General features: G+C 42.3%; 1 protein-coding gene across 3 annotated transcripts in view; it reads right to left on the reverse strand.

Annotated features, from left to right (window-relative positions):
* Positions 1 to 1454: 1454 nt before the first annotated feature.
* Positions 1455 to 17286, reverse strand: part of garem1 (GRB2 associated regulator of MAPK1 subtype 1) — a 152879-nt gene continuing 137047 nt past the window's right edge. For 2 of the 3 annotated variants that reach the window (XM_085992851.1, XM_085992853.1), the window contains 4 exons: positions 11188 to 12363; positions 8633 to 8790; positions 7507 to 7608; positions 1455 to 3056 (listed from right to left, as the gene is read on the reverse strand). In XM_085992851.1, coding sequence (XP_085848977.1) covers positions 2114 to 3056; positions 7507 to 7608; positions 8633 to 8790; positions 11188 to 12363 — 2379 coding nt within the window. In that variant the 3' untranslated portion in view covers positions 1455 to 2113. The remainder of the gene's footprint in view (positions 3057 to 7506; positions 7609 to 8632; positions 8791 to 11187; positions 12364 to 17286) is intronic. The other variant, XM_085992852.1, reaches the window with a different exon arrangement.

Genomic DNA, 17286 nt, shown 5'->3' on the forward strand with positions numbered 1-17286 from the left:
ATCCTAATTGAGAGTTGGAAATGGGGATTCATATTAAATCCAAACTGGATGATGTTAAGAGTTTGGCAAAGTGAAGGAGTTAAGGATTCACCTGGTTTCTTGACATCTATTTATCAGGATACCCAAAACCAACGTTATTACATGTCTGTTGTTTGTGATCACTGGACCAACAGACTGAGAGCGAGCGAGAGAGAAAACATGAGTCTCCTCAAGAGATTCAAGCTCAGTTACAACCTTCAGAAACAGAGACAAAAAGTCACCTTGACATGAAAGGAGTACATGTAATTTTGTGGAGATTTGTATTTATATAGTGCATGACCACAACTCTCAAATGTCTCAAAACACTGCACAATTAATTACTTTGGCAGTTACTTTCAGGTAGACAGAAGATTAAGATCTAAAAATAAATGAAAGCCTGGATTTGCAGAGAATCATTCAAGGAGTCTCAGTATTAGACTACATTCTCCACCCATTGGTTACGAATGAGTGGAATCTAGCCTGTTGTGTATCCATCTTGCTTGTAGAATGAGGTTGTCTCAGCTGTGGCTCAATTGGTAGCACTCTCACCTCTAGTCAGAAGGTGGGGGTTCAAGTCCCGCTCATGAGACCAGAGCATAAAAAAGCTAGACTGCCACTCCAGTGCAGTACTGAGGGAATGCTGCACTGTCGGAGATGCCATCTTTCAGATGAGATGTTAAACCAGGTGGATGTAAAAGATTCCATGGCACTACTTTGGAGAAGAACAGAAGAGTTTTCCCTAGTATCATGGCCAATATTTATCCCTCAATCAACATCATAAAAAAAATTATCTTTGTTATCTCATTGGTGTTTGTGGGAGCTTGCTGCATTTCCATTACAACAGTGACTACACTTCAAAAGTAGTTAATTGACTGTACAGTGCTTTGGGATGTCCCAAGGTATTGAAAGGCACTATATAAATGCAAGTCTTTCTTTTATCTGTTGCAGTTATTGTCCTGCTATTTTATGGCTTAAAAAATTGCTGGTAATAGCGCAATTAAAAATGACAAGGTGGGAGGGAAGAAACTCGAATTTCTTTAGCAGCATCATGAAGTGTCCTTGTGGGTCTTGCTCTGCACTTTGCGAAGCAAGAATACATCGACTTTATGTAGTTCCTGGGAGTGCAACTCTCAGCCAATTTGAAATATTATTTCCAGAGATAACTGCACAAATTATTTCAGGACTACTTTGGACTAGCAATTTTAAAGCATAAAACTGAAGAAGGAACCAGTTAATGTATACTGCTACATTTAGAAGTGGGTGGTAGTTCAAAAAGCCCTTTGCATCCATTTTGCTGGTAAAACATTTTCAGCAAGTCTATTCATCAACCTAGTATCAGATTTCTACACTCAAATTAGTCAGGTATGAAATAGAAAAAGCTTAAACAGAGACTAGAGAATTTCAGACAAAAGCAGTAAACCTCATGACTCACTTCAGAACATTTAAATGAGTCTCAAATGGGTTTATTATATTAAATGGTTGTATCTGTTGTAACGTCAATTTGTTCAGTTTACTCATTCCAAGATCATCACAAAAAAACTAGGTATTATTAATCTGCATTTGTATGTGCCCCAGCAAAAAATCCTATGTCCAGTAGTAAAAACAAGTGTCACCATCAATTTATACATTAATTACCAAGATAATGTAATGTGAATACAGTGGCTAAGCAGTAGTCTAGACCCATAACAGTAGTTAAACCGCAATTCTATGCGCTAACAATTGGAGACAAACCTAGTAGACTTTTTGATCAAGAATCCAGCACTTGGTATAGAGGATCGTCTTGTCTTGCAAATCACTTGCAACTCGACTACAATTATAGCATTTTGAGGAACAACCCATTTTACTTCTGTTCTTTTGATAATTCAAGCAGTCAGTGATAGCTAAGTGATGCACAAGGCACACTTTCAGCAAGTTAATTTCTCTCTGTAGGATGTCAGTTCTATCAGCATATAAAAAAGTTATGAAGTGCCTTTACAAGCAAACCATTCATTGCCACAGCACTGATTTTATACATTACAAAAATTATGGCTATTTAGTGCAAAACTATAGATGTTGAGGTCAGATACACTGCATCCATGTCATTTGAGTCACAGCATTACATCTTAGGTCTCCATCCACTGATGAACTGCAAGAGTTTCTTAATTTGGAGTTTGCTAAGCTTAAAGTCTTCGGACAGGATCTCTTCCGTCAGCTGTACAAGTAAATTTCCATCAATTTTTTCAGCTACAAATAGTGACACAACCTCCTCAGGTAGACCTATAAACCACAGGCACTTTGACACCTCTTCTATAGAAAGTCCACAAAGGTCAGATGGTGGCTGCCAGGGTGACCCATCACCACATGAACGTGGTACTAATTGCAGGTGCAGAGGAGAAGAAAATAAAGGACAAGGAATAGAAAATATGTCCTGTGTACCTTTGTTACCAAAATTGTCTTCAGGTAGATCTGTTGAACAAATCTGAAGCTCGTCCTCAGCCCCGTCTATAGTCGAAGGCAGAAACAGTGCTTCTAGGTCAACTAATTCATCATCATTGAATTTTAGTGTACGTGGTGGTAAGGTGGGGCATGACTGACTTTGCTGTGTGTTATCCGCTAAAGATTTTTCTCCATAGCCCTCTGAGGAATAACTGGTAGATCTTGGGCATCCAGTAGGAATGAAGTGGAATTCTCCGTCCTTGGATTGCTGCTGTTCAGGGAAGGTATTAACTGGTAGCCCCTCACAGCCCCCAGCACACACAATACTACCATACTGAAAGTGTACTGGCACTATACTCTTTGGAGTACTTGGCATTTTGTGACGAGGGTAACTGTAATAACTTCTATGTTCTGATCCAAATTTACCAACATCTTGGTCATCAATATCCCCATAATGTTGGTTTGGCCACGATGATCGATTTGAAGGGCAGTCCAATATGGGGCTTCTGAGGGGGGAGTTAGTTCCACTGTCCAAAGCACTAGGGTTGATCCAGTTACAAGGGTAACAGGAAGCTGGGGAATGCTTCTCACTGGGTGGAGGTGCATCGTTCTCTGTGGCACCACTGTAAACATTAAAGTAAATCATTATAGACACATGAAAATCCAATATTATCCTCCTATAGTAGACCCCCTTCCTCTCAAATGTAGTTATTCAAGGTGACAACTGATTTCAAATTAACAGTGATCAATTCAAGCAATGTACTAACTGCAAAATGCAAACATTAGGATTCAAAAGCAATGTTAGACGATTTTACCTGTTCAAAGGGCAATAGATTGGGAGAAGGGGAAGTGCAACGAGACCTGGGTGTCCTTGTGCACCATCGCTGAAGGTAAGCATGCAGGTGCAGCAGGCGGTTAAGGCGGCAAATGGTATGTTGGCCTTCGTAGCGAGAGGGTTTGAGTACAGGAACAAGGATGTCTTGCTGCAGTTGTACAGGGCCTTGGTGAGACCACATCTTGAGTACTGTGTGTAGTTTTGGTCGCCTTATCTGAGGAAGGATGTTCTTGCCATGGAAGGAGTTCAGCGAAGATTCACCAGGCTGATACCTGGGATGGCAGGAATGACGTATGAGGAGACATTGGGACGATTGGGCTTGTACTCGCTGGAGTTTAGAAGAATGAGAGGGGATCTTACTGAAACTTATAAAATTCTGACAGGACTGGACAGACTAGATGCAGGAAGGATGTTCCCAATGGTCAGGAAGTCCAGAACCAGGGGTCACAGTCTAAGGATAAGGGGTAGGCCATTTAGGACAGAAATTAGGAGGAATTTCTTCACCCAGAGAACATAAACATAACATATAAGAAATAGGAGCAGGAGTAGGCCAATCGGCCCCCCGAGCCTGCTCCGCCATTCAATAAGATCATGGCTGATCTGATCCTAACCGCCAATCCACTATCACGGAACCATCTCCTGAATCTAACAGAATTAGACACACGAAATAGGAGCAGGATCAGGCTACACGGCCCCTGGGCCCGCTCCGCTACCCACAGCGCCATGACCGATCCGAACCTAGACTCATGTCCAAATTCCTGCCCGCTCCCCGTAACCCTTCATTCCCTTTACTTCTAGGAAACTGTCTATTTCTGTTTTAAATTTATGTAATGATGTAGCTTCTACAGCTTTTTGGGGCAGCATATTCCATGGACCTACCACCCTCTGAGTGAAGTAGTTCCTCCTCATCTCAGTTTTGAAAGAGCAGCCCCTTATTCTAAGACTATGCCCCCTAGTTCTAGTTTCACCCATCATCGGGAACATCCTCCCCGCATCCAACCCCTTCACAATCTTATATGTTTCAATAAGATCGCCTTTCATTCTTCTGAACTCCAATGAGTAGAGTCCCAATCTACTCAACCTCCCCTCATATGTCCATCCCCTCATCCCCGGGATTAACCGAGTGAACCTTCTTTGTACTGACTCGAGAGCAAGTATGTCCTTTCTTAAGTATGGACACCAAAACTGTACGCAGTATTCCAGGTGCGGTCTCACCAATACCTTGTACAACTGAAGCAATACCTCCCTATTTTTATATTCTATCCCCCTAGCAATGAAAGCCAACATTCCATTGGCCTTCTTAATCACTTGCTGCACTTGCATACTAACCTTTTGAGTTTCGTGCACCAGGACCCCCAGATCCCTTTGTACTTCAGTACTTTCCAGTTTCTTGCTATTAAGATAATAGCTTGCTCTACGATTTTTCCTGCCAAAGTGCATAACCTCACACTTTCCAGTATTGTATTCCATCTGCCAAATCTCTGCCCACTTACTTAGCCTGTCTATGTCCCCTTGCAGGTTTTTTATGTCCTCCTCACTCACTACTTTCCCTCCCATCTTAGTATCATCTGCAAACTTTGATATGTTACACTCGGTCCCCTCCTCCAAATCGTTAATATAGATTGTAAAGAGTTGGGGACCCAGCACTGACCCCTGCGGAACACCACTAGTTAGTGATTGCCAGTCTGAGAATGAACCATTTATCCCAACTCTCTGCCTTCTGTTAGATAGCCAATCCTCCATCCATGCCAGAATATTACCCCTAATCCTGTGATTTTTTATCTTAAGCAATAATCTTCTGTGTGGCACCTTGTCAAATGCCTTTTGGAAGTCTAAATACACTACGTCCACTGGTTCCCCTTTATCCACCCTATATGTTACTTCCTCAAAGAACTCCAGCAAATTTGTCAAACATGACTTCCCCTTCATAAAACCATGCTGACTTTGTCCTATTAAATTATGATTATCCAAATGTCCTGTTACTGTCTCCTTAATAATGGACTCCAAAATTTTACCTACCACAGATGTTAGGCTAACCGGTCTATAGTTTCCAGTCTTCTGTCTACTGCCCTTTTTAAATAAGGGTGTTACATTAGCAGTTTTCCAGTTTGCCGGGACCTTTGCCGAGTCCAGGGAGTTTTGGAAAATTACCAATGCATCCACAATCCCTACTGCCACTTCCCTCAATACCCTAGGATGTAAGCCATCAGGTCCAGGTGATTTATCCGCCTTGAGTCCCATTATTATACCGAGTACCACTTCCTTAGTGATTTTGATCGTGTTTAGCTCCTCCCCCCCCCCCCTTTAGCCCCCTGTTTGTCCAGTGTTGGGATATTCTTAGTGTCTTCTACTGTAAAGACTGATACAAAATATTCATTCAGTGTTTTTGCCATCTCCCTATTTCCCACCATTAATTTCCCGGTCTCATCCTCTAAGGGACCAACATTTACTTTAGCCACCCTTTTTCTTTTTATATAACTATAAAAACTCTTACTATCTGTTTTTATATTTTTTGCTAATTTACTTTCATAATCTATCTTCCCTTTCTTAATCAATCTTTTTGTTATTTTTTGCTGTCTTTTAAAGTTTTCCCAATCCTCTATCCTCCCACTAGATCTGGCTACCTTATATGCCCTTGTTTTTAGTCGAATACTATCCTTAATTTCTTTACTTAGCCACGGATGGCTGTCTTTTCTTTTACACCCTTTTCTTCTCAGTGGAATATATTTTTTTTGGAAGTTGTAAAATAACTCCTTAAATGTACTCCTTAAAAGAGAGTGGTGAACCTGTGGAATTCTCTACCACAGAAGGCAGTAGAGGCCAATTCATTAAATATATTCAAGAAGGAGTTGGATATATTTCTTGAGGCTAAAGGGATCAAGGGGTATGGGGGGAAAGCAGGGACCGGGTACTGAATTTGGATGATCAGCCATGATCGCATTGAATGGCGCAGCAGGCTCGAGGGGCCGAATGGCCTACTCCTGCTCCTATCTTCTATGTTTCTATGTAACTGGGAGGGGGAGAGGGAGACAGAGATGTAGAGATAGACATGGAAAGAGACAGAGGTATATTAGATATATTTTGAACTTGGGGGTGGCGAGTAAAATATCAAGATTTCCTGATAATACAAAATTAGGGGACGGCAAAAAGCAAAGACTGTGAAAGACAAACAGGTTAGCAGAATGAGTAAAATGGTGGCAGAGCATTTTACTGCAGAAAAATGTATACGAATGCATTTTGGGAGGGAAAACAAGGATTGGGAGTATAAACACAATGGAAAGATACTGAAAGATGCAACGGAACAGTGAACTAGGGGTTCAAATACATAATTCCTTGAAAGTGCATGTGCAGGAAGATAAAACCATAAAAGGTCAATAGCGTTTTACATTTTCTAAGTAGAGGCGTAGTTTACAAGAGTGAAGAGGTAGTGATAAATTTGTATAAAGCAACTATATTGGCCACAGTTGGAATGCTGTGTGTGATTTTGGGTGTCCAATTATTGAAAGGAAATTGAAACTAGAGAGCATAGAGTGCCTATACATAAGAATATACTGGAGATGGGAAATGAGTTACTGGGACTATTTCCACTGGTTCAGAAAAAAGTTAAAAGGAGAAATTATAAAAGGGTGACCAACCCATTACCTCTGGTTAGGAGCTAGTGACGAGGGATCATCAATTTAAACTCGGCACTAAGAGTGAGGAGAAAAGTTAGGAGAATCACAAAGTTAAGAGCCTAGAATGTTTTGCGTCAGAGTAATTGAGGCAGAGACCATTGCATCTTTTAAGGGAAAGCTAGATAAACATTTGAAACTTGTTATTTATATTCACTTGGCCCTCATCATTTATTGGAATGTACTTTTCTGCCTGTCTGGTTCAAATTGGTGTCTTCATAGAGAAATAGTCAGGCTAGATAGATTCCACGGACAACGAGAAGAAAAACTACAATAGTCTTAGTCCAGTGCAAGTGTTGCAACTATGCTGTTTCCTACTTATTAGAGAGATAGTTGAGCATAAAAACTACTGTAAAATCTAGTGTGCGATTGCAACTGCTCATTTAGGCTTTAACTACCAAACAAATTTATTAAGCAGTAAAATAGGCCATAGTCTAGTACAGCGTTACTCTGCTGCCTTCCAAAGACAAGAAAGATAATGCGAGGGCATGTGATAAAACCAGTAAGCTGAAACAAAGTGAAGAGGGAGCTTTGTTGCCTGTGTACGCTACTAATTTATTTACATACCTCGGCAAATGAAAGCACTCTCTGGGACACAGAAGCAGGGACTCACTTACGGAAGAGGTCAGAGATGTGGAAACCCCCAGAAAAGTATCTAAAATAAAAAATCTCCGCAAAAACATAACAGCCGCATTATTAGTAGGTGTTTGCACAGAAAGCTTTTATTTATACTGGTCCTGCAATTGATATTTATTAAGGGAAGCCCTTTTAATATCAGCATACTTACATAAATGTAAACTGAAAAAAAACCTTAAATACTAATTACAATTTGCAACTTCATTTCTTCCACACTGGCTTTCAGCTTTGTAAGATTAGCAATAGGTTGGATGGCATTTTGGCAGTGCTGGACTGTTAACAGATGTCGGATCGGGATAACAATTTTCCAAACATTAACTTCTTAACCTCACTGTGCCATTGGAAGGTGCTCACAAGAGAAGGAAAATATTGGGAAGCTCAGTTTTGTTCTTGCATAACCTCTTAGAATCAAGATGGAAAGCAAACTGAGCTCTGAGCAGATCACTAGCTCAGCCACATACAGTGTGCAGAGATTCCCCAAAAGGAGAGAAAACGCATTAAAATCTCCATTTTAAAAGTAACAGCTATATATTAATTCCTGCAGAAATGAAAAGGAACATGAAATAAAATGGCAAGTTGGAGTAGGCAATTATTAACTCTCCAATTTCAAACTTCCATTTCATGGCAAGATGTTTCATTGCATTTTCAAAAGGGGCACCAAGTGTGCCACAGTATGATATGCCAGCATAATGGACAATATTTGAATCAAAAGGAAGATTTACTTTGTCTTCATATTAAAACAAGTCTGCAGAATTTGCACAGTAGTATGTTATGCTGGAGATTACCTACTTTTTCTAATAAAATTACTTCAGAAAATGGTTCAGATTGCACAGACTAGAATATGTAATATTCCAAATTTCTTTTATTTGTTTTGCAAAGTTTAAAGTTTTCAAACAGGACAATCACTAACAGGGAGCATGCCATATCTCATCACATGATCCACAATCACAATAATTTCAACGTACATTTTTCCAGTCCTTCCAAATCCAATGCTCAAAGCTGAAGTCAGATTGTCAAGCTGCCATCTTACATAATACACCTGGTAATAGTTTCTTACATGTTATGCAATCCAGAAGAATAGTAAGATAGTGTAGGGCTGGGAGAGTGTGTCTGTTGGCGTACTTGCCGAGGAGGAATTGATGGACTGTGCGATGATGGTTTGACATTCCGTGGTGGGACTGGTGGGGCATTCAGAAGTCTGCATTCTTCTTTTACCTGCCAATGGAAATAATGCTATACTGAACAGATACTAATAAATTTGTAAAAAGGAGCTTACAGAATCTATTAATATTTTAGAACCAGAATTAAGTTGAATGGTTTGAAGTTGTAGAGAAACTCAATTGCCAGTATTTTGGAAAAGGGGTAACTGATGCAATTTGTAGTGAATCAAGTACATACTTTATCATAACCAAGCTGAAGTTTTATACTTTCCAAAGTAGAAGCTGTAGCATTACATCAGGTTAACATGTAGAATATTTGAATTTTTGCATACTGCCTTTAAGCTACTGCAGCAGACTAAACCACAGAATCATTGTAGTAGTCTGGTGAACTGGAGCATGAAGTGATGAGATACAGGTTTGCATCCATGATTCCCTACACAAGTTCCCAATTTCAGCTACATTTGTGCCAAATAAGCACCAAATATAAAGTCGTTGTTCCCCACCCACCTGCCCCAAAAAGAGAAAATCAACTGGCCTACTCTAATTTCATAGTGGCTGATTTGAGAGCAATGAGACTGAACTGAGAGCAAGCGACTCACCTGGTTGGCTGTGGATGGCAAATGGAGACTCACCAGGGAAAGAAAATAACTTAGAACTAGGAAATGCAAAATTAAACTTTCCCGGAATGACATCACATGAGCTTCTAAACAGTTCCAATAGAACCCAGTGAAGTTAAGTTTTCTAATGGTAGAGATCACCTCTTTGTAGATTTTCAATTGAAGGGATTACCAGGAGAGAGGGAAGAGCTGTAACATTATTTTATTTTTAAATCTACAAGTATCAGGATAGCTGGAAGCCCAGTCAAACGCTGAGAACAGTTAATTTTCACTCAACATACAGGAAACTTTGGTTTATCCGGAGGTTGTATGTCCGGAAACTTCGATCTAATGGCAGAAATCAGCAGCCATTTTGGTTAGGTTTTTTTTCTTCTCCTAGCATTTTTTTTAAATTTTTTTTTATAACAGCTAGGCTCTGGAAAGCGTCTCTGTAGCTTAGCAACAGCTTCAGAGACGCTTCCAAGGTACGGGCCGAGTGTTTACAAGCTGTTGCTAAGCAACAGTGTTTGTTGTCAGATACGGAGGTGAAAACCTCTGTATCTGACAACATTAGCGCTGGTCTATCTGGAAGTTTTGATGGGACCGAGCTGCTGCCGTTCTGTCAGTGCCGGATATCGTGGAGTTTCCTGTATCTAACCCATCGAGTAAATACGGTGCAGCACACTGGCACTTAACTCTTCTCCCGCTAGTCACCATTTGTTCTCTACCAGCTACAAGAGACTAGCCAATCCCCCAAACTGCTTGGCTGTCCCAACTCCCTCAGTTTGTTCTCTCATTGGACTGGAATGTGCGGTCGGGATGACGGTGGCCTGGCAGCGTTCGCCGTTATTCGCCTCTGAAACTGATTGCAACTTTGCGATTTGTTGCATGTGCCTGAAGTTGCAGTCAGTCAGTCATTGACAGCTCTGAAACAGGCTGCGCTGTGCCCCCACCCACAGAGCCGGCAATCTGTGTAATCAGCCAAGTCAGCTTTTCCGCAGTAAAGTACGTGGTTAAATTTCCCACTAAGTTAGGCCCAAGGGATTAGGTTTAACTGGGGATTTGACAGCGTTATTACTGCTAAACAAATGTTAAGGGCCTGGAAAACTAATTTCAATTTTGTGCAGTGTGAAATTTGTCCATTTTAATAAAAACTAAAATTAAGCAACTTTTCAAAAGAAGTCGCTTTTAAAAAAAAAAAAAGTTTGTCCATCTTTATTTCAGGTTTGCCTTTTCCCCATGTGAGCCCCAATCTTTCTTTTGCTCTGTCTAACTATTATAAAAAGTTAGAATTTTAAGGGCTTACTCACTTCCTTGTTCGCTGACTGAGAATTCAGCATTTTGATTGGCTGCTTAGACAGCCTGCTGACAACACAGCAGCTCGCACAAGGAAATCCCAATTAACTTCCATTGATTTTAATTGAAGTTCGGGAAACCCAAAGTTCTCGACACAGGGACCACGAGATCTTTGCACAAAGCGTACTTCGGGGCCAGCAGCGAATGCCTTCGATTCATTGCTGATCGCAAATTCTGGGCCATTGAATTAATCATAAGCAGCTCAGTTCCCATAGATAAATGAAGGATCCACACCTGAATCGATAATTTGTCGGTTCTCTTCATAGATGCTGCCTGAAACATTCCTATATAAAATCAATTACTGATCATATCAGCCCAAGGAAGCACTGCAAGAAAATTAATATTTTGCAACTCATGGTATTGAAAGATTGAGTTATAACCTGGTGTTAATTCTTAGTTTTGAAGTCTTGGGAGAATACACGCCCTTACAACTTTCTAAAAATGGTTAAGCACTATGATTGCACAGCATTTAGCAAATTTGCCCTAAGACAAGGACTTACAGCTTCAGACTTTGGAGGCACTGGAGGTGGAGGTAGAGAAATATCAGATGATGGTTTAACTGTAGACAAAGGACCTGGAGAAGAAAGGGCTGAAGAAGCCGGACACGAGTGGATGGAACCTCTCTGACTACCAGATTTCAATCTCTCCCCCAAAGAGGAAAGGTCTTGTCCATCCCGTTTCCCTGTTCCCTGATCTAACCAGAGCTCTTCGTAGGGAAGTTCTGACCGTGACTGGATTCCAGCAGATTCTTCAGTCCCATCAGGCAGCAGATAATCACTCCCACTGTCTCCTGAATCTTGAGATGGGAGGGTTTCGTGAGAAAAGAGAGTCCACTCACTGCTTGGATCTCTGCAGCCATGTAGATTAACTTCACTATTTCCGTGCAAATTATTTCCATAAACACATACTGAAAGCCGATGGAAAGACTGCGTCAGTTCTTCACGAGCATAACTAAGGGAGTTAGGTATGTGACTGTGCCCAGTACATCTGGTCTTCTTTGGGCTTTTACAATCTTCATTCCAGTCAGTCTTCACATCCCGAACTGCTCGTGAATATTCTTCAATGTCGAACTGCTCCCGACAAATGTTGAACGAGTGCTGAACTGTGTTCTCGTACCACATCTCTCCCTTAAGGAGACCTTCAGCTAAGGTAAACTTTGGCACAACTAAATGAAGTGGAAAGTGCACTGGAATCATTTTGTTGTTGCGAAGTACGCAGCACACAACAACAGTCTTAGTTTGGATATTAACAAATTTATAGCGATGGCCCTCCCGAATGAAGTGTAGATCATAGGGATTTCGTGGGGGAGCAGACGGCACAACAACATTTACTGGTAACCTAGTCTTTTCAACAATGTTGCGAATAGTGTGCTCACCCTCTTGCATTTGTATCTCAAGGGGACTACGTGTACTGAATCGACCTTTGCACTGGAAGGGAAGGCTAATGCTTTCATTGGTCCGGTGATTCATACAAATAAGGCAAGGCATCTTTCCTCGTCCAAACTTGCTGATGGAATTTAGTTTTCCAATTTTCTTAAAAATAGTGTTAAGTCGTGACTTTTCCTTCGATGTTTTGGCATAAAGGATTTCTGCTTGCCCCATTAGAGTAAGTTCATCCCCAGTGCTCAAAGTGATGTTGTACACTTCTGTATCTTCATTGCACTCTCCCGAGGCTACCTATAGAGGAAGGGCAAATCATTAGCCATAATAAAACTTGGAATTACTTATAAAGTAGAACTTTTCCTGTGGCTTCAATGATTCCAGTCTATAGCTTACTATCTTCAGAGACAGAGAGCAAAAACATCAGTTTAACACTCCATTTCACATTATACGATGGGATATCATTTTCATGCGATTTCACAACTAATAACCACCTTTATCATAAACCTTGGCTGTCGGCAATTTCTGCATGCCACCATAAATTTACCTTCAATGCTACTCATTTAGACACCTAAAATTTTACACTGGAAAGGGAGGCTAATGCTTTCATTGGTTGAGCACAGAGCTTGGTGAGGACAGAGTTAAGTGAACCTCATTATTGCAAATAGGACTTTAAAAATGGGAATCTGGCGAAAGTGGTAAGTAGTACAGAAAGTAGGTTGTCAAACTGAAATTTAACTTAGTTTTGTAAAACTGCAAGTTAGTAGCAGTCAGCTGCAAGTGGGTCCCTGACTAGTTGCTAATTATTATGGTTGGAAGTTGACTGACAAGTTGTAACTCGTGTGTTTCTGAAAGGGATATGTACAAAAACTTAAAAACTAATTTGGTGAGAATGGAAAGTAGGGACAGAGTAAATATATAAATAAGTAATCCAAGTAATTAATTCGATCAAAGGACACACGCCCGCACACAGCTTCAGATTTCTGGGGTATTGGGACCAGTTCTGGGGAAGGAGAGACTGTACAAGAGGGATGGATTACACCTCCACAGGGCTGGGACCAATGTCCTCACACGGAGATTAACGAGCACTGTAGGGGAGAGTTTAAAGTATTTTGACAGGGGAGGGACACCAGGATGAAGCATTAGAGAGGAGATAAAAGATGCTCAGAGGACTGGGAGAGACAAACAGCATGAGAATAAAGTGCAAAATAGGAGGGTCCAGATGGGGGAAATGCGAGGCAGATTAAGGTCTGGAGTGCATGTGCATAAATGCATGGAGCATGGTAAACATTGTTGGTGAGCTGCAGGCACAAGTAGCCACATGGGATTATGATATAGTGGCAATAACAGGGACCTGGCTCAAAAAGGGGAAGAATGGGCACTTAATATTCCTAGTTACAAAGTATTCAGGAAAGATAGAGAAGGAAAAAAAGGAGGGGAGGGGCGACAGTATTGAACAAAGATATTGTTACAGCACTAGAAAGGGATGTACTTGAGGGTTCAAAAACAGAATCTATTTGGTTACAAGTATGGAACAATAGAGGAGCTATTACACGGCTGGGTGTATACTACAGGCCACCAAATAGTGTGAAGATGATTGAGGGGTAAATTTGCAGGCAAATTGTAGAAAGATGCAATGACGAAGGAGTGGCGTCACAATTCAAAGGTGTCGCTGGCACAAGGGAGCTGAGTATTTGTGGTAAGTTTTTTTTTCCTGTTTTGAGTATATTTCTGCTAAGTAGTTCATAGCCTATCTAATAGAGGGAAGTGCTGATTAGTGGGTAGCTGTTGAGTGTTTCTTGTAAGTTTTAAGTTTATTTCTGCTAAATTACCTCCATAGTCTGGTAAATAGAGGCTTGGCAGGGCAGCTCAGTCCCGTGATTTGCAGATTTTGTGCCATGTGGGAAATCCTGGATGCTTCTTGTGGCCTGGACGACCACGTGTGCAGGAAGTGTCGCCAACTGCAGCAACTCGAGCTCCGTGTTTCAGAGCTTGAGCGGCAGCTGGAGTCACTACAGTGCATCCCGAGGCTGAGAAATACTTGGAAAGCACGTTTCTAGAAGTGGTCATCCCACAGCCTCAGAATGTGCAGGCAGAGAGGGAATGGGTGACCACCAGACAGAGGAGGACGACCAGGCAGGTAGGGCAGGAATCCCCAGAGTGCATCTCGCTCACTAACAGGTTCACAGTTCTGCAAACTGGTGGGGGTGATGGTTCCTCTGGGGAGAGCAGCCAGAGCCAAGGTCCCGGCACCACAGGTGGCTCAGCTGCACAGGGGGGGGGAGGAAGAAGAGTGGAAGAGCAATAGTGATAGGGGATTCATTGGTTAGGGGAACAGATGGGCTTTTCTGTGGACGAAGACGTGACTCCAGGATGGTCATAGAGTCATAGAGTAATACAGCACGGATAGAGGCCCTTCGGCCCATCGTGTCCGCGCCGGCCATCAAGCCCTGTCTAATCTAATCCCATATTCCAGCATTTGGCCCGTAGCCTTGTATGCTATGGCATTTCAAGTGCACATCCAAATGCTTCTTGAATGTTGTGAGGGTTCCAGCCTCCACAACCCTTTCAGGCAGTGAGTTCCAGACTCCAACCACCCTCTGGGTGAAAAAGTTCTTTCTCAAATCCCCTCTAAACCTCCCGCCCTTTACCTTGAATCTATGCCCCCTAGTTATTGACCCCTCTACTAAGGGAAAAAGCTCCTCAGCATCCATCCTATCTATGCCCCTCATAATTTTGTACACCTCAATCATGTCCCCCCTCAGCCTCCTCTGCTCCAAGGAAAACAAACCCAATCTGCCCAGTCTCTCTTCATAGCTGAAGCGCTCCAGCCCTGGTAACATCCTGGTGAACCTCCTCTGCACCCTCTCTAACGCGATCACATCCTTCCTGTAGTGTGGCGACCAGAACTGCACACAGTATTCCAGCTGTGGCCTAACCAGTGTTTTATACAGCTCCATCATAACCTCCTTGCTCTTATATTCAATGCCTCGGCTAATGAAGGCAAGTATCCCATATGCCTTTTTTACCACCTTATCCACCTGTTCCGCCGCCTTCAGGGATCTGTGTACTTGCACACCCAGATCCCTCTGACCCTCCGTCTTGCCTAGGGTCTTTCCATTCATTGTGTATTCCTTTGCCTTGTTAGTCCCCCCAAAGTGCATCACCTCGCACTTTTCCGGGTTAAATTCCATTTGCCACTGTTCCGCCCATCTGACCAACCCATCTATATCGTCCTGCAGACTGAGGCTACCCTCCTCGCTATTTACCACCCTACCAATTTTTGTATCATCCGCGAACTTACTGATCATACCCTTTACATTCATATCCAAGTCATTAATGTAGACCACAAACAGCAAGGGACCCAGCACCGATCCCTGTGGTACCCCACTGGCCACAGGCTTCCAGTCACAAAAACAACCTTCGACCATCACCCTCTGCCTTCTGCCACTAAGCCAGTTTTGTATCCAATGTGCCAAGGCACCCTGGATTCCATGGGCTCTTACCTTCTTGACCAGTCTCCTGTGCGGGACTTTATCAAAGGCCTTACTGAAATCCATGTATACCACATCCACTGCGTTACCCTCATCCACACACCTAGTCACCCCCTCAAAAAATTCAATCAAATTAGTCAGACATGATCTTCCCTTGACAAAGCCATGTTGACTATCTCTGATTAATCCTTGCCTCTCCAAGTGGAGACAAATTTTGTCCCTCAGGATTTTTTCCAATAATTTTCCTACCACTGATGTTAGGCTCACTGGCCTGTAGTTCCCCGGTTTTTCCCTACTACCCTTCTTGAATAATGGTACTACATTAGCGGTTCTCCAGTCCTCTGGCACATCCCCTGTGGCCAGAGAGGTCCTGAATATATGTGTTAGAGCCCTCGCAATCTCCTCCTTTGCCTCACACAGCAGCCTGGGATACATTTCATCCGGGCCTGGGGATTTATCCATTTTTAGGCCAGCTAAAACCGCCAATACCTCCTCCCTCTCGATGTTAATATGTTCGAGCATATCACAGTCCCCCCGCCCTATTTCTATGTCTACATCGTCCTTCTCCATAGTGAAAACAGATGCAAAAAATTCATTTAGAACCCCTCCTACATCTTCCGGCTCCACACACAGATTGCCACTTTTGTCCCTAATGGGCCCTATTTTTTCCCTAGTTATCCTCTTACCCTTAATATACTTATAAAACATCTTCGGATTTTCCTTTATTTTGCTTGCCAGTGTTATTTCATGGCCCCTCCTTGATCTCCTAATTTCTTTTTTAAGTATCCCCCTGCACTTTTTGTACTCCTCTAGGGCTTCCTCCATCTTTAGCCTTTTGTATCTACCAAAAGCCCTCCTTTTTTTCCTAATCCATTCTCGTATATCCCCTGACATCCAAGGTTCCCTGTGGTTTTTGGAACCACCCTTGACCTTTACGGGAACATGTTGCCATTGTATGAGCTCAATCTCCCTTCTGAAAGCCTCCCATTGCTCCGATGCGGATTTTCCTACAAGTAGCTGATCCCAGTCCATTTTGGCCAGATCCTGCCTTATCCTATTAAAATCGGCCTTCCCCCAATTTAGAACCTTTATTTCCGGCCCATCCCTGTCCTTTTCCATGACCACCTTAAATCTTACCATATTATGGTCACTATCACCAAAGTGCTCACCTACTAGCACTTTTTCCACTTGGCCGGCCACATTCCCTAGAATTAGGTCCAGTACCGCCCCCTCTCTTGTAGGACTTTCTACATGCTGGCTCAAAAAGCTCTCCTGGATGCACTTTAAGAATTCTACACCCTCTGAGCCTTTCACACTCTGACTATCCCAGTTAATATTGGGGAAGTTGAAATCCCCCATTATTATTACCCTATTATTTGCACATTTCTCTGAGATTTGCCTACATATCTGTTCCTCTATCTCCCCCTGACTGTTTGGAGGCCTATAGTACACTCCCAGCAAAGTGCTTGCCCCCTTTTTGTTTTTAAGCTCCACCCATATGGCCTCATTAGAGGACCCTGCTAATATATCATCCCTCCTTACTGCAGTAATTGACTCCTTAATTAATATTGCGACACCCCCTCCTCTTATACCTCCCCCTCTGTCTCGCCTGAAGATTCTGTACCCCGGAATATTGAGCTGCCAGTCTTGCCCTTCCCTCAACCATGTCTCCGTGATAGCAACAATATGTTGCCTTCCTGGTGCCAGGGTCAAGGATGTCACTGAG

This window comes from Somniosus microcephalus, chromosome 7 (assembly GCF_052327205.1).
Source record: "Somniosus microcephalus isolate GS21.2 chromosome 7, FLI_Smic_1.0, whole genome shotgun sequence".
NCBI lineage: Eukaryota > Metazoa > Chordata > Chondrichthyes > Squaliformes > Somniosidae > Somniosus > Somniosus microcephalus.